The sequence below is a fragment of the Mixophyes fleayi genome, chromosome 7 (genome assembly GCF_038048845.1).
Source record: "Mixophyes fleayi isolate aMixFle1 chromosome 7, aMixFle1.hap1, whole genome shotgun sequence".
Lineage (NCBI taxonomy): Eukaryota > Metazoa > Chordata > Amphibia > Anura > Limnodynastidae > Mixophyes > Mixophyes fleayi.
This window is the reverse complement of record NC_134408.1, coordinates 73,933,542-73,951,956: the sequence shown is the minus strand read 5'-3', so window position 1 is coordinate 73,951,956 and position 18,415 is coordinate 73,933,542. Positions and strand designations below refer to the sequence as shown.

The 18,415-nt window shown below is 39.1% G+C and overlaps 1 protein-coding gene across 1 annotated transcript in view; it reads left to right on the top strand.

The window, feature by feature from the left end:
• The window catches only part of TBCCD1 (TBCC domain containing 1), a 174,509-nt gene that overhangs the window by 14,632 nt on the left and 141,462 nt on the right, over positions 1-18,415 (top strand). The window contains exons 2-3 of the mRNA XM_075178586.1: positions 3,328-3,483; positions 7,927-8,293. Coding sequence (XP_075034687.1) covers positions 3,328-3,483; positions 7,927-8,293 — 523 coding nt within the window. The remainder of the gene's footprint in view (positions 1-3,327; positions 3,484-7,926; positions 8,294-18,415) is intronic.

The window sequence follows — 18,415 nt, the reverse complement described above, 5'->3', positions numbered from 1 at the left end:
CCTGTGACACTCCAGGTGTTGTGAAACTACAAACCCCAGCATGCTTTGCCAGTAGATAACTAGCTGATAGCTGGCAGAGCATGCTGGGACTTGTAGTTTCACAACACCTGGAGTGTCACAGGTTAGCCATCACTGTTCTAGACGCTTCTGCAGCAGCATAACGATGACATCATCCTCAAGCGTCCCAGACACCCAATCGGCTTCCTTTTTGAAAAACCTGGGTCACACCATTTATACTGCAGGCTAACCAGGGTCGACCCGGGAATTACCCCACCAAAAGTCCCGGGTCTAAATCCTGGGTTTTCAGACCTGGGATATTCCAATCACACTATTCATACTGAAACCCGGGTCGTCTGGGCTTGCCCCGGCAAAAACTTTTCATGCAGTATGAATGGGGTATAATATAGTTTACCTAATAGGTTGTCTTATGACTATTTGGTGAAGTGTTTTTGTTACAAACAATAGGTCAAACTATTTCTTGTTAACAATACCTTATATGTGCTTTGATATTATGTTGTTTCTGATGATTCTCGGGAAAAGGTAGTGTGCAGCCAAGGATTACTTGGGAAGTCTTTGCATAATGCCATGTTGCTATCTACTGAATTAGAATAATGTTAAATGCAGAACCACTTCTAATGGAAGATTTTATTATTTCTATGCTTCAGGAAAAATAAAACTCAGCATTGCAGATGTGCTCCTTTAGATAATTTCAACTAGTGAAACATATTTAAATTTGGATAAAAATATAAGTATACTTTTCATGCCACCATTTACAGCTCAAAATTCACAGTGCTACTGTAAGAATGTGAAATGTTTTATGCAACTTTATTTGCTCATAAGATTATGATAATTGGTATTTATTACATTTAAAAGTAGTTTATTCCGAAATAAATTATAAGTTTTTCATTTTTCTTACAAATTGAGCTGCAAGATGTTCAAAAACATTACCAACACTATTAAACAGTTATGAAAATAATAAGAAATATATGAGAAATGCCTGAATAAAATCCTCAAAGCGTCTCACCAATCTAATTTTCTGAACTTTTAGGGGCATATTTATTATCTAGCACTTTTCTGCTACTATTATTTTCATTCTCTATCGCAATGATAAAGAATGAAAGATGATGAGCTTTTTATTAAAAGTGCTCTGCCGGGACAGCAGCCGCGATAAACGGCTGTCCCGGTGAAAACGCATTTTAGCTATGTCCTATGGTCACTATTGCAAAGTGGCCTCTTTGCAATAGTCAGCAGAGGGGAGAGAAGGTACAATACGGTGAGAGAGCCAAAGATCTCTCTACCACAATGCTCTCCCCATAGGATTCAAATGCAAACGTCATCGGGGACATGATATGAAAATCTTTTATTTTTCGGAACGTATTAAATTGCGCAAAATAGCATTCCCCATAGAAAACTATGGGGACTGCTTTTGCGTTCGAAGGGACAGCAGTAGATATCTCTGATATCTGCTGTGATGCCCTAATAATGTACACAATCAATAAATATGCGACTATCCTGCGAAAACTGCTATTTTTGGTGGAGAGCCGCCTGGATTGAGCAAAGTCTGCCTTCTTTTTCATATGTTAGTACCCACACCAAGTCTTGCTCATGAAAATATTCTGTGCGATTTAAGTGTTATGACCAGATGCTTTTTCAAAAAGAATTTATTGCTCTTGTAAGATCTTGTTAATTTTATTTTTCCTGAGCTTCAGGTGTAATCTTGTCTACAAGTTAAGATATTGGGAGTGTTTTCTATATAGTGGGTTGCAATGTTTGTTTAGGCTGGGTACACACTACAGGGTTTTCATCAGATTATCGTGCTAATCGCCTGATAAATTACTGTTCGGCCCGATATTGTATTATCGTGTACACTGCAACGATGAGCAGTTGTTATTCCAAAGCTCATCATATTGTATCAATTGATCTTTAAACTGAACTTAAAATCTTGTTTAAAGATGGAACGATGTTGTCCAAATTCTCACGATCAGGATCTCTATAGAGTTTTTAGAGTCATGATCTTTTCATCTGATAGTTATGACATGAAGAGCACAGATATCAAGGTAAAAGCGTGTATAGCGTGTTCACATGCATCAGCACTGATTGGGATTTGTTTTTATTTCTTATTTTATCAATTGTTGGTAAAATTGGTATAGATAACACACCAGAACAGAATTTCTGTAGTGTGTAGCCAGCCTTTCTTAAGAAAGTTGACTGGGTAGCCCTCTGTGATGCTGGATCAAGATGAATGCTGGATCAAGATGAATGTTGGAAAATACTCTCTGCAAATCATATATATATATATATATATATATATATATATATATATATATATATATATATATATATATATATTTTTCACTGTGGGAATTGTCTTGTATTCTAGAACTTTCCATACTCCTCAAATGATTGGGAAACACACATACACGGTGGATTGAGGCATTGTGATCCTTGAAGACACCCCTCCAATTAGAAATGTTTCCACATGGAGTGAAGATGATCATTCACTAATAATGAGCAGTGATTACCCCCTTTAGAAGGAAAAATCAATGTTAATTACACTTAGACCGTTCCATGAAAATGTACCCCATAACATTCTAGGACCAGCAGAATAGTTCACTGTTGGAAACAAGCGCTCAGGGCTATAGTGTTCTTTAGGTTGGCATCGCATATGCATTTGCCTGCTGAGAACATAGGGCCTGATTCATTAAGGATCTTAACTTGAGAAACTTCATATTTCAGTCTCCTGGACAAAACCATGTTACAATGCAAGGGGTGCAAATTAGTATTCTGTTTTGAACATAAGTTAAATACTGCTTTTTTTTTTTCATGTAGCACACAAATATCAACTTTAAATTTCAGTGTACAAATAAGCTATGAAGTATTTGTGTGCTACATGAAAAAAACAGCAAATCGCCAACTTTTACGCATTTGATATGCGCACACTTCAGAATGCGGTGATGGAGATAAAATCCCAGTGGTGACCTGTTATAAGTTGGCATCATTGTCAGAAGATATTATTGTTATTATTTATTATGTTTTATTTATAGAATGCTGGCATATTATGTGGTGGTGCTGTACATCGAGTAGCTCATTATACTAACAAATTACATAGTGATATGGAACAGAAAGTAAAGATGACAGAGCAGTGAGTGCCATATGGTTCAAAGGACAAATATCCATCTGCATAATTAATTTAACATACTGTAACAACTGGACAATGGATTCCATAAGCAAAAAGGAAACTATACTTAATTTAAATGCTAAAAGATCACAAAATATGGGAATATAATTTAAGTTTATTGAAACATGTTCACCTCTTATTTTCAACAGCTTTCAGTGGACACTCTCCAGTTCCTTCTTTTTCTCTATATTCAACAAATAAATAAGGTTTCTCTACGAACTTCTCTAATTGGGGATGAATGGCCCAGTCCGAGAGCTAGATCACCTACTCCTGATTTAGCAGGACAGTCTATCTTTCATAATAAGGTAAAACATTTTTTATGTTCATATTTAATGCATCATGAGGTATGCCATTGTTGTTTTTATTGCTGTAGTTGATATATAATTTGGATATTTGTACTTTAAATGTTGATTATATACTGGTTCAGGAAATCATATGGGAGTAAGTTATAACTTTTCTCTAGACAGGTCAAGGTAGTATTCTCTGCCCTATTGCCAGTAATACATGGATCAGTGTTTAATTGCTGATCCTACTATAGTAAATGAGCATGATTTATTTATTGAAGTTCATGCAATGTACTTATACTGCTGTATTACAGCTATTAAAAGTAATGGTACTTGTTGTGCCACAAAAATCTCCTGTGTAAAATTATCCCTTAGAAAACAAATGGGCCATCACTGGTAAAAGATAAATTGCCTGAGACTGAGTGGCTTAGACAGAGTGTATCCAATGAATTAATTATACATAATACCTATTTGGGTATATTTCACACGTTCAATTTCTAAAAAAAAAAAAAAAAAGTCTACTAATTTGACTTTCCTTTATATAAAGAAGACACACAGCATAGTACTTACTGTATAAATTGAACAAGTGTTTGGAAGGAGATGATCCTGCTATGTGTATTGCAACTGCATTGTAATTCAATAATATATAGAACAAGCCATTTATTAAGTTTCATCATAATGTCACAATTTTAAATATACTAAACAGTTTTTTGGATATATACTTGCTAATAATTATTTATTTCCACCTTTTTTGCGTGAAAGAACACGTATTGAATGCAACAAACATTTATGATATTATTTCCTATCTGTATGAACACTTCTCTTTCTTAATGTAACATACTTTTTATTTGTTTTTTTTACTTTGTAGATACTCTTAAGAAAACACAACATGTGTCTGTTGATTTATACAGTTAATATTGATTCTGTGATGAGTTATTTTGTCAGAGTTTCTCTGAGTATATGGTAGTGGGCCTGATGCAGCCTAGGGGGTAGTAAGGTGAGCCACACCCTAAAATATATATATATATATATATATATATATATATATATATATATATATATATATATATATATATATATTATACTCTGCTATGTAAATTATTCCTGGAGCAAATGGTACAGAGAAATGTAAAACCAAATGCTTATTTAGCACACAAAAAACTTCAAGCCCTGTAAAATACATTACAGTCCTTCAAGTAGTGACAAATTGTTATAAATCTTATAAAATACTTTGTCACTGAAGGAACATTACATTTCTCAGTACCATTTGCGCCAGGAGTAATTTATATAGTTAAATATTGATTCAGTACTGCATTAATAACTGATGAATGAATGCTTTGTCCCTCACAATGTAATTGGGTATAATAATAAACTTTCCTACTAACTTTGATACTCTGTTTTTCATGGAATCATTTTGTTCTGTATTTTTATTAGAATTTTGGTTATATGCTGTTTCCTACAATTTATATGTACGGAATGTCATTTAAATAGCTTTTAGTCTATGATTTAAATTTTTTTTTTTTCAGACTCAATTGTAGCCTCCACAAATTGGTTAATCCTTAAACAGCTGAGTAGTGACAGGAAAAAAGTTGACACCTCTGAAAGGTATATAATGTGCGGTCAAAAGCTGCTAAAGGCAGTGGAAGAGTAGCTAGGTTACTTTGAAAAAAAAAATTTGTCACAATTTGGATATCCTGTTACCAGAGAGGATGCGGTAGGTGTTCAGTGTCGCATCCATATGGGTTAACCCACCAGGACAAGGGGAGGCACCCATAAGTCCGTTATCTACTACCTTGGTGGTAGATGTGGGAAGTCTGCATATGAGTTTGAAAAACATGTGAAAAGCATGACCCGAGTGGCTGATGCATATCCAGGTCAGCGCTCAAGGAGGAAGGAGTCTGCATACTGCTGAGTCCCGGACACAGCCTGCAGTATGGATCCAGCATCTGCTTCCAAAAATCCGAAGGACGAGGGGAGTGTTTTAACATCTTTACTGAATGGACCTGTTTCTGTGTGTCTCTAGGAGCTGAATTATAAAATCTTGCCTATTGGTGATAGGTTTATCACCAAAAGTCTACAGACTGCTGCCTATATGTGCAGGAGCCTGTGGGACATAATTTGGCTCCAGTAAACTAGAATTATCAGCGCTATATTGAGGTATCTCTCATCGGAGCACCGCAAATTTGTGCAGCTATTATTTATATGCGTCAGGGAACAGATGGCATCGCCGCTACATAAGACATCTTTGCAAGGAATTCACCCCCTAAGAGATTTATATCGACATGGGACCAAACTTGCATTGCAATTCTTATTGCTAATAGAGCTGGAGCAATTTGTTTCTAGTTCCCTTCTGGTTGTCTCTTCATCTGCTTCAGCTCAGGACATGGTTTTCCCGTCCGGAAGCAGCGCCATTTTAGAGCTGCCTTTGTGATTCTGCAGAAGGGGCAGATAAGCAATTAAAGGAGGCTTCACATTCTGTTAGACCCCCACTGAAGAAAACAACTGAGACCTCCCAACTTAATAATTATTGCTGGAGCTAGTAAAAATAATGTCTTACTTTTAATTTACCTATTAAAGCTCCTATAGCTAACCTTTTACAAACTATTTGTACAACACTAGAGGGAGCTCTAATGCTACATATTGATATGCTACATCTGGACATACCCATTGCTGTCAATACATTGTCATCTACAGTCATGGCCAAAAGTTTTGAGAATGACACAAGTATTGGTTTTCACGAAGTTTGCTGCTTCAGTGTTTTTAGACCTTTTTGTCAGATGTTACTATGGTATACTGAAGTAAAATTACAAGCATTTCATAAGTGTCAAAGGTTTTTATTGACAACTGCATTAGGTTTATGCAAAGTTTCAATATTTGTAGTGTTGACCCTTCTTTTTGAAGACCTCTGCAATTCACCCTGGCATGCTGTCAAACAACTTCTGGGCCATATACTGACAGATGGCCACCCATTCTTGCCTTATCAATGCTTGGAGTTTGTCACAATTTGTGGGTTTTTGTTTGCCCACCCGCCTCTTGAAGATTTAACACAAGTTCTCAAAGGGATTAAGGTCTGGGGACTTTCTTGGCCATGAACCCAAAATGTTGATGTTTTAAACCCCAAGCCACTTAATTATCACTTTTGCCTTATGGCAAGGTGGAAAATCATGCTGGAAAAGGGATTGTTCGTCACCAAACTGTTCTTCGATGGTTGGGAGAAATTGCTATTGGAGGATGTTTTGATACCATTCTTTATTAATGGCTGTGTTCTTAGGCAAAATTGTGAGCAAGTGTTTTTTCCAGATGGCCCAAACATTTTGAAAGGGGATTCATAAAAGAAAATGACTTTACCCCAGTCCTCAGCAGTCCAATCCCTGTACCTTTCGCAGAATATCAGTCTGTCCCTGATGTTTTTCCTGGAGAGAAGTGGCTTCTTTGCTGGCCTTCTTGACAACAGGCCATCCTCTAAAAGTCTTCGCCTCACTGTGCATGCAGATGCACTCACACCTGGCTGCTGACAATACTGCGCAAGCTCTGCACTGGAGGTCCCCCGATCCCACAGCTGAATCAAATTTAGGAGATTGTCTTGGCGCTTGCTGGACATTCTTGGGCACCTTGAAGCCTTCTTCACAAGTATTGAAGCTCTCTTCTTGAAGTGGTTGATGATCTGATAAATGGTTGATTTAGGTGCAATCTTACTAGCAGCAATATCCTTTGCTGTGAATCCCCTTTGTGTGCAAAGCAATGATGACTACATGTGTTTCCTTGCAGGTAACCATGGTTAACAGAGGAAGAACAATAATTTCAAGCACCACCCTCCTTTTAATGCTTCCAGTCTGTTATTCTAACTCAGCATGACAGAGTGATCTCCAGCCTTGTCCTCGTCCACACTCTCACCTGTGTTAACAAGATTATCACTGACTTGATGTCATCTGGCCCTTTTGTGGCAGGGCTGAATGCAGTGGAAATGTTGTTTTTGGATAAAGTTCATTGTCATGGCAAAGAGGGACTTTGAAATTAATTGCAATTCATCTGATCACTCTTCATGACATTCTGGAGTATATGCAAATTGGCATCATAACTGAGGCAGGAGACTTTGTGAAAAATATTATTTGTGTAATTCTCAAAACTTTTGGCCATGACTAATATATGGAGATAGATATTACACACACACGGCAAATTCCTGTTGTTTTTTTCTCTTGTGTTCGTTAAGATTATATTTAACTATTCAGTAATCTATTTGTCAATTGAACATTTTAGCAAGCAAAATAGAGGGCGAGTAGTGCAAAGATGAGTTTTTAGCAACTACTTTCAAAAAAGCCTAATGAATATAGTCTCCCTATAATCGATTTTCTTTTTAATTGAAATATAATACTTTTATTCTAATACAAGCATTATAAAAGAGTTTTTAGTTGCTCAAACTCTAATATATGAAAATTTGTTTTCTTCCCACATTTTGTTTTTTAGAATTGGGATGATTATAGCCACCATGCATTTATGCTGAATCATATGCCATATCTCTTGGAGTTGCTTTTGGACCCTGACCAGCTCACTAAATCCTCCCACTCCAGTCAGTGTAGCCTTTTGTCCCTTGATGCTGCTCAAGCTCTTGGCTTTCTCATTGAGGGAACACTGAATAAGAACAGGACTATTCATGCTTTCATTGATTTAGCCCTTTATCAACCACTGCAATCTAGAAGTGGATACTCAAAGACAACTGAAACATTCTCGCTGAATAAGCTGCAGGCCTGGATAAAGGAATGCTTTGTGGTGAATCCATTTGGAATGTCAGCATGTATCAAGTCTGGAAGAAAATTGGCTTGGGCACAACCAAGTAAGAGCCTTAATCTCTTCTGTACTTTGTGTGTACCTGTGGTGGCAGTTTATTACGTATACATGCCTGTCTTACACTGATTCAAGTTTAAAAAAACAAAAAATGTATTAGTTGAAATAATATAAATATATATATATAATATATATATATATATATATATATATAATCTATCCCATCAAGGATGATCCCTAACGCCCCATATCACTAGGAAAGGGAAATAAGAATACTGAACCTAAATATGAGTTGGCTGATCATAATTAGTGCTAATAGATCTTCTAACAATTTCAGATGATTTTATACATATAATAGCAACAACACAATTTTTTTTATAGTGTGTATATGTATGTATGTATGTGTGTGTGTGTGTGTGTGTATATATATATATATATATATATATATATATATATATATATATATATATATTTATAATATAATCTAATTTATTGTGTGCAGTGACTTCTTTCACAGTTCAGAATTATTTAATCACAACAGCTGCTTCACCATTTGGAAAGGAATCTGTTGACAGAAAACTACTGTTTATTATGGCACAGGAGATTCGTATTTACATTTATGCTATTTCTCAGTGAAGGTTATTAGTTTTAATTGATTTTTAACTACTGTGTGCAACTAATAAATTGTTTATTTTTTTCTACTTTTCAGCATTATATTTTATTCTTGATCAGATACAGCGTTGTCATTTTTCATTTTATACTGTTTGCCAAGGGCATTAGGGTCACACAACCTTATACAGCTGCGTTTCAGATCAAGCATTTGGTTACTATTCTTCATAATACAGTATATTCTAAGTTATTTTAGAATGCTAGTTCTTGCAAGAATTGCCGTCTATAGCCAATTGGATACAGTGCGCCAATAGGATCTATTGTTCAATACTGAGTAAGTTGGGCTGAAAAAAATCTTCACCCACCTTATTAGCAGTAGAAGATGGGAGAGGGGCTTCTTTTTCTCCCGTCACACCACACATTCTACAGATGTAATCAGAAAGAGATATTTATTATTCTGTAGCTCTTGATGTGCATGAATCTAAACTCTGCTTCTTTTCTGATAATTGAGTCACAAACGAGGAAATACAGATGTATGGTTGTAAATTAGAAGAAAATATGTTCATCCACCATGCCCCAGAGGCCATCTATAATAATACCCCCCTGTCCACCAAAAAAAAGCAAACACAAAAAAACTGTTTTGTACGGATAAAAAAATCGCCATCCAATGCTGCTTGGTAGGTTGGGCATATATGTAACTAAAACCGTTGAACATGGCAAACAGTATGCATAATATTTCAAAAGTATTATTTGGACTCCCTGGCAGCCATAACTAATGGGTTAACCTTCTACTCGGCTAAGTGAAGACAGGAAGGCTATTTAATGTAACCCCTCTTCCTCCGTGTCTTTCTGTCTTGTCTTGCCCTGCTGAGCAGGTAGTGTGTAATGAGTGAAGCGTAGTATGGTGGTTTTTTATTTTACTAAAGGACTTACCTGTTAACCAGAGTGTGACCGGAAGACTCTGGGGTCACACTGCAGACAGTTTGCTAAAAAACATGGAACTCCCTGGGACTATTGAGTTCCATGTTGATCGGGGAGAGTGGGGGCATTATCGTTCAGTTTTTTTAAGCTGAGCCAGCATGGAGGACATGCTGAGCTCATCATAAGAGATGCACAGCAAGGAGTTCCGGGTCTCATTGGTATTTTCAGGTGCCACATTTGAAAGTGCGGCTGCTGTAAGCTTACTTGCTCATATAATGGATCCAGAGCTGCCCCATAAAAGCTAAAAAAAAGTGACAGAACCAAGGTAAGTTATTAGGATATTTTTTTTGTTTGTTTGTTTTTTTTAAACTTTTTATTTATAACAGCAGATTTGTTTAAAGCACAACAGTACAGGTCATACATGTTATCCAAGAGCCAAGATTACTAAGTGTAAAGACTTCCCATAATGAAAAATAACAAACGCATAACACTAACAGAAGAAATATAGGTACAATTTTCTTATCCGAATGTGTATTCCAAGAGGGAGTTAAAGATCTGCAAAGTAAACAATTGAGATCGAAAAAAAAATTCCCAATATCAGAGATGCATACTGTGCCACTGTACTTATCTAACGAATATAACACACTGCCATGATTTTTTTGTTTTTGGGGGGAGGTACGAAGGGGAGGAGGGAAGGGGAGGGGACATTGAGGGAGAGGTGGGAAGAGGGGACACAAAGAAGAAATAAAGTTATAAAGATTGAAGAAAGAACAGGAGGGAAAAGCATCTCAAGCTTATGAGAGGCCTGGCATAGTACTGTTATTGAAGCTATACCAAGGATCCCATACTTTGTGAAATGTGGGAACCTTGTCATGGAGGAGACTAGTCACATATTCCATGGATGCCGTGTGCCAAGTTCTTTTCATAACGCCCTCTCTAGAAGGTTGTGAGGCCTTCTTCCATTCACTAGCTATTTGTAACTTAGCTGCATTATATATGTGACGAATCAGCTTATCTGACGTTTTAGTAATGCCCTTGATAGGTTGGTATAGGAGCACCGAGAGTGGATTCTTAGGCACGGTAATTGAGGTAACCTGTCTAACCAGTGATATAACTTCGTCCCAGAATTTAGCCACCAAAGGGCAATCCCACCAAACATGAAGAAAAGAGCCCACCGCCCCACAATCACGCCAACATAGATCTGAAGTTTGGGGAAAGATAGAATGGAGTTTCTCAGGGACCATATACCATCTGGTATAGACCTTGTATGAGTTTTCACGGATAGCTGTGTTAATAGATGACCATCTCTCCTCGTCTAGGGACCCCCCAAGATCCTGTTCCCAAGCCAGCTCAAACGATTCCTTAGGAGGAGATGAGGGGGACACGAGGGAACTATACAGGATTGATATATAGCCTCGGCGCCCCGGACTATAAATACAGTGTCTCTCGAAGGATGTTGGCAACCGCAACCTAGATGAGTGAGTCTGGGCTTGAATAAAGCTTTTAATTTGTACATAGTGAAAGTAAAGGTTGCTTGGAAGTGCATGTCTCTCTCTCAGGTCTGTGAAAGACCGCGGAGCATGCTCACCCATCAAATGAAAGAGACAATCTAACCCTGCTCTCCTCCAAGGGTAAGCAAAAGCATTGATGCACCCCTGTGGAAAACAAGGGTGTCTCCACAGCTGGGTGAGATGCGAAGGGTATGGGGACAGTGTATATTTTTTGTTCAATTTGTCCCAAATCTCCAGTGTAAAACAGATGGAGGGCGTAACAAGGGCTGAGGCTGGTCTGACACTCCTAGGAATCCAAGGCAAAAAGCGAACTCCTATATCTGGAGACAACAGGTCTTCAATATCCACCCATCTCTTAATTCCCAGTGGCGAGAGCCAAGAGATGAGATGCGTCAATTGTGTAGCTTGGTAATATTTGTCAAACGGGGAGGCCCAGACCGCCATTATATTTAGATTTAGCTAGACAAAGTTTACTACGTCTGGGTTTCTTACCCTGCCACACAAATACACCGCATATAGATTGAATAGAGCTCAAGAAAGAGTCAGGGACTTTAACCGGAAGGGTCTGAACTAAATATAAAAGTCTGGGAAAGACATTCATTTTGATGGCATTAATCCTTCCGAACCACGAGGTGTAAAGGGAACCCCAGGTCAATAAGTCACGTTTTATTGTGGACAACAAAGGGGGGAAATTAGCCTGAAACAAAGTTTCGTAGGAGCTTGTTATATAGACTCCCAGATAGCGGATTGCTTTGGGCCACCATTGAAACTCGAAATTAAGCTCTAAAGACTTTCTTTATGTGAGGTGGAAGATGTAGCGCAAGCGCTTCTGATTTGGAGTTGTTTATTTTATATCCGGAAAGAAAGCCGAAATTTTGCAGTTCCACAAATAAATTAGGAAGAGAGGTTTGAGGTGATGATAATGTGAGAAGGACATCATCTGCAAACAGCGATATCTTATATTGTCTACTCTTGACCTGGATTCTCCTCACATCTGGGTTCAGTCGAATCCGAGCAGCAAGTGGTTCGATACAAAGTGCATAGATAAGAGGGGAGAGAGGGCAACCTTGTCTCGTCCCATTCTTGATGCCAAACACGGAAGAGCTCAAACCATTCGTCGACACCGAGGAGGATGGGCTATGATATAAGGCTTGAATACCTTGAAGAAAATTGCCAAAGAATCCAAAGTATTGGAGGGTTTGAAACATAAATGGCCAGGAGAGCCTATCAAAGGCTTTCTCTGCGTCTAGCGCCAGAACCACAGAAGGAAGCTTGGTTTGGTTTATGTAAGAAATCAAGTCTATGGTTCTCCTGGTATTGTCTAGAGCTTGTCTGTTTGGGACAAATCCAACTTGATCTGAGTCTATAAGATGCGACAAATGGTTATTCAACCTATTCGCCAGAATTTTGGCAAATAGCTTAATATCCGTGTTTAGCAACGAGATGGGCCGAAAGTTAGCACAGACCGTGGGATCTTTATTAGGCTTGGGTATTACTATAATATTGGAACGTGTGGTATCTCTATGAAATTGTTCCCCCCTTAGGATAGAGTTGAAAATAATAAGTAAGTGCGGAGACAAAATATGCTTAAAAGTTTTATAGTAAGAAGTGGTGAATCCATCAGGACCAGGAGCCTTGGAAGTCTTTTGAGATTTAAGAGCTGCCTTAAGCTCCTCCTCACTGATGTCTTCGTTCAGTTTGGAAGCTATGTTTTTGTCTAGCTTTGGAAGGTTACATGTCTTTAGAAATTGTTGGATAACAGACGGTGAGGGGGGTACCGGGGTGCCCTTTTTATTCAGATTATATAGAGACTTGTCTCTTACTGCCATTATTGCCTGAGAAGCACGTTTTGCCTTCAATTTGTTTGCTAGCATAGTGTCAGACTTATTACTTTTCTCATAAAATTTTTGATTGAGCCAGCGGAGGGCTCTCTGTCTTTTCCGCTAACAAAGATTGGATTTCACCTCTAATGGAGAGGATTTGTTTATATATACTAGTTTTGAATGAGATTGTTAGTGAATACCCTCGAGCTGTTGCAACTGGGCAGTAAGAGAATTTAGTTTCATGGTTTGTTGCTTTTTACGAAAGGAGGCAAACTTAATAATGGCCCCTCTGATGACTGATTTATGTGCCTCCCAAATCGTAGGAAGAGGGATGTCAGGCGTTAGATTAAGATCAAAATATTCTTGGAGGCGAGACTCGAAATGCCCTTTAAACACGGGTAGCTTAATTAAAGATTCGTTTAATCTCCAGGATGAGTTACTTTTAGATTTATCCAACAGATCAAACGAAGCTGTGATTATTGAGTGATCTGACCATGGATTGGTGAGTATATCAGTACGAGTGAGAAGTTGTATGACTCTACTGCATCCCATAATCATATCAATTCTGGAGTAAGAATTGTGTGGATGTGAGTAAAAAGTATAGTCACGAGAGGAGGGATTATGGGCTCTCCAAGAGTCAAACAGACCAGCCCCAGCCATGTGTTTGATCAACGCTTTTGTTTGGGTAGTAGGTGGGGGGACATGACGCATTCCTGACCTGTCCAGGTCCTCCGACAGTATGGTATTAAAGTCCCCACCAATCAGTAGAAGACCTCTCTGTATTTTACCTAACTCAAGAAAAAAATTGTTAAAACTAGATTGCCCTGTGTTAGGGGCATACAAATTCGCCACAGTAATAGTTTGATGTCCTACCTGGCCCACCAATATAATGAAGCGGCCCTCATGGACTAGACTAGAAGCTGTGAGCTGAAAGGGCACAGAATTCCTAATCATGATGGCAACTCCACATCTCTTGACTGGCAGGGAGGCATATTCCACAGTGGGAAATCTACGGGAGGACAAGGAGGGATGGTCGCCCTGTTTAAAATGAGTCTCTTGTAAAAATACAAAATCAGCTTTCAAATCCTTTACAGTTCTATGTAGTAGTGACTTCTTTTGAGGTGTGTTAAGCCCCTTAACATTAATAGAAGCAAAAGTCAAAGACATGATGTTCTACGAAAGTACTAAGGGACGTACCCAGTTAATCAAAAAGAACGAGAGAGAGCAAATAAAGCTTGGGTAATGAGGAAAGAGGAAAAAGAAGAAAAGGGGAAGGGGAATGTAGAAGGGAAGTATTGGTAAAGGGATAAGGGTAGCTAGTGGTCGATCACTACACCCAACAAAGTATGGGGTAAGAGGTGACCACTGAGGTTGAGCCCACGGAAAAGTGGGAATCCGAACCGTCTCAAGTAGAACGGGTCGGATGGGCTCAGGAATTGGGTTTCAAATTACTAAGATTAGGATACTGTGAACAGGGAGATTATGAGGACTAACCTGTCCACACACTCCTATGACCCAAAGTATATGGGGTGCAAGGCCGGGCTGAGAAACCTAGCCCAACCCACTCAGAGACACGTATTTTAACTGCGGGAAATTGTCCTATAGAACAATTTGGGAAAACACAATGTAAACAGAACATGAACATATTTAACCATGCAATAATAAGCATAACACGCGAACATATGAACAGCACATCATGTATGTCATATATATATATATATATATATATATATATATATATATATATATATATATATATATATATATATATATAAAACAAACTTATGTAATATAAATTTTGTAGTTCAGATTTAACTAAACATCTGCGCACAGTTCCTTCCATTTGAAAGTAACAAGACCAGTGGTACCTGTCCAGGATGATCATTTTCAGTTAATGAAGCCATCATGTTTACCAGGGAGCCATAAGAGCTCAGGCTCCAATCCGAAGGGCTGACGGTTAGAATGAATACCTGTTATTGAAAGATGTAAAGAGCTTCTGTCATTGGCTGGAAAACGGATTCAGGGCCGGGTGGCCCAAGTCGAGATTACGTAGCAAGTCCTTGCCTTCTATTGGATCCCTTATGGTGATTTGGCGCCCACTTACTTCCACCATCAAGCGGAAGGGAAAACCCCACTTGTATTTATATCCATGCTCCCGTAAAGTTCTTGTGACGTCCTTTAATTCCCTACGCTTCAAGATTGTGGATGGAGCAAGGTCCTGGAAGATTTGAATCTTGGAATCTTCAAATAGAATGTAAGGAGAATTCCTGCTTGCCATGGTTATGCTCTCTTTGGTTTTAAAGGACAGGAACTTAAGGACCACATCCCTGGGTGGTTCTGTATCTTTAGGTTTTGGGCGCTGAGCCCTATGTGCTCGCTCAATGCATATGGTTTGTTCTGAGATCTCCGGGACCAATTTTTGGAATAGTCGAACTAAATAAGGTTCCAACTGTTGGTGGTCCACCGATTCCGGAATATTACGAATCCGAAGATTATTCCGGCGTTCTCTGTTTTCAAGATTTTCAGATTTCTCTTTATAGAACAGCAGCTTCCTATTCAGATAGTCAATATCTTGCGTTGTTTCCCGCAGCACTTTAGAATTGGAGTCCACTTTATGTTCAATAGAGGCAGTACGCTTGGTCAACTGAGCAATTTCGCCACGGAGGTCCGCTGATAATTTTTGAAATTCAGTTGTGAAGGTGTTCTGGAGTGAAACCATCATAGCCTGAATAGTGGCTAAAGCATCCGTAGAATCGGTTGGGTCCCCCGCTGAGGCTTGAGGAGACGGAGGGGAAGAGTTGGTATGCACGGGAGAATCCTGTCTTGTCATGTGTTGGAGGATTCCCGTCTGTGTCCCCCTTTTCCCTCTGGAACTATTTTTATGCATGACTAATACCAAGACACCAGGCAGGATTTATAGGTGAGAACAAACGTGTCTCCGGGTGGGTCGGGCCAGATAGTGCAATCTAAACAATCATGCCGAGAGAGCAGATGCCTGTTCCAAGATGGAGAGTAGAAGTTGTTGGTGAAGGCTTGGGTGATTACAAATTCACTTGATTGTGTTAAGTTCTCTTCAGCTGAGCTATCACTGTCTGGCCCCAAGATGGCAGTATAGGCACAGTAACAGGGAAGCTATATTGTACCACAGGCATGTGTCAGCATTTACAATTACAGGTTGTGAGGGAGACAGTAGAGGGTGGAAAAACTGCACACCTCTCAGAGGAGCAGAGTTGTATTACTTTTGCTTGATGTTAACCTCTCAATGCCTTGATCCTTTTATGTACCTGTAGGCTGTAAGTAGCTGGTACTACAGTGTCACTAGATTACACACTGAGAAGTTCCTGTTTGCCTATTAACTGCCCAGATCCCTCTACTTCAATAGTATTGTACAATATGCCTTGAAGTATTATAATTGACATAAATCGCCAGACACACGTTCCATAGATTGGGTTTTTCTCATAGGCACGAGCTCAGAGCGCTGATCCCCACCAGGGAGTAATGTGCACCCCTTTAAATGTGTGTTTCTTATGGTTACTTCACTGGGCTTGAGGGGGAAAAGTCGCAGACTCGCCACCGCCAGGACGCCTACAGAGCTCCGCCGACCGGAAGTACAATCCTGAGAACCGGAAGTGCGGCTGGGCGGCTTCCAGTGAGACTGGAGACCGCGGGCGATGTGCAGGACGGGGGCCGCAAGCGGCGATGGCATCAGGCAGGGCGTGCGCCTCTGAGAAGAGGTTTCTCCCGCGGCATGGTTCGAGGCAAGTTTCCAACTCAGGCCTCCGGGCGCGCCCTCCAGACCTGACGGCGCCCTCACTGCCTGCGGGTCTCGGATTCCGAATGGGCCACTGAGGTCCAGGGAGGCACTGGATCACCCTTTTGCCAAACAGAGGGGCAGGCAGGAACTCTATAGGGTCCAAATTAACTCAGCTTGCACGGAGCTCAGTGCAGCTGCTTCCACTCTCGATGGCCGCCAAGCCACGCCCCCCGTTTGTTTGTTTTTTAAATATATAAATAAAAAAAAATGTTAGTTACTTAGTAAAAATAAGTGTACTAAATCTTAGCATAGAGTTTGTGGAGTCTGTGACAAAGATTTAGCTTCTGGTTATGTGGAAAATTTGTGTTTACACTTCAGGCTGATAAGGATACAGATTAGCCACCAGAGCAATTTAGAGATCTATGATCTACCATTTTGTTAAACACATAAGCCACATATGCTAGATTAAGAGGATGTTCCAGGAGCCTTTGTGAATGTATCAAGGGATTCTATGGAAGAAGATGAATAGCCCTCAGAGGTGGAAATTAAAGAATAACCCAGGTCTTTTTAATTTAGATGTAGACATTTCCTGAAGAGAATTGATAAAATAATGGGAATTCAGAATATACCAGCAACGGCAACATTACAGGATGCTTTCATTAAGAAGAGTACTGTAATCGCAGAGTTTTTTTTTTTTTTTATATGAAAGACCTATCTAGAAAAGAATGGGAGCAACCAGGAAGGTGTGTGTAGGAACATCTTAAAAACACTGCTTGGAAAACAAGTGATTTCACTATGATCTCCCAATCTGAGAGGAATAAGATTTTATTCCAAACTTTTTCTGGTACGTAGAGTGAGGAGACTTCTGGACAATGCTGGATTTAAGAAGGTTGAACAAATGCATCCAAGTAAAGCATATTGTTATGAAAATGGTGAATTCCATTTATAAAGGTGATAGAGTTGGGACATTTTTTAACATCTCTAGATCTGTAAAATGCTTATCTATATATTCAATCCAACATCGGCGGTTTCTCAGATTTTATGTTCTAGGTTGCCACTTTCAGTTCACATGCCTTCCTTTTGGCCTTTCGAAATCCCCAAGAACATTCATCAAGTTATTGGTGGTATCAATGGGCGCTTTGAGAAAGCAGGGGATCATGGTCTGCTCCTATCTGAACAATATTTTGGTGATGGATTCACAGGACATATCTCAAACAAAAAAATATATAGCAATCAATTTTTCACAGTCACGGTTGGATCATGAACGAAAGAAAGGTCATTTTATACTGTTGCAGCAGTTACAGTTTCTAGGTCTATATAGACATAGCAGGGGGCAGACTGACTATTCCAAAGAAAAATAGGACAAGAATGGTTGATTTGTTACATATATAGGTCAATAAAAGCTTTCAATAAGATTTTGTCTCTGTCATCTACTTACGTTTTCATCCACAATAGGAGTTATACTTTGAGGAAGGTGGCACATGAGATCCCTGCCTCTAGAATTTTTCAAAGAATGGAATCATAGACAAAGAGTCTCTGGAATAAGAAATCAG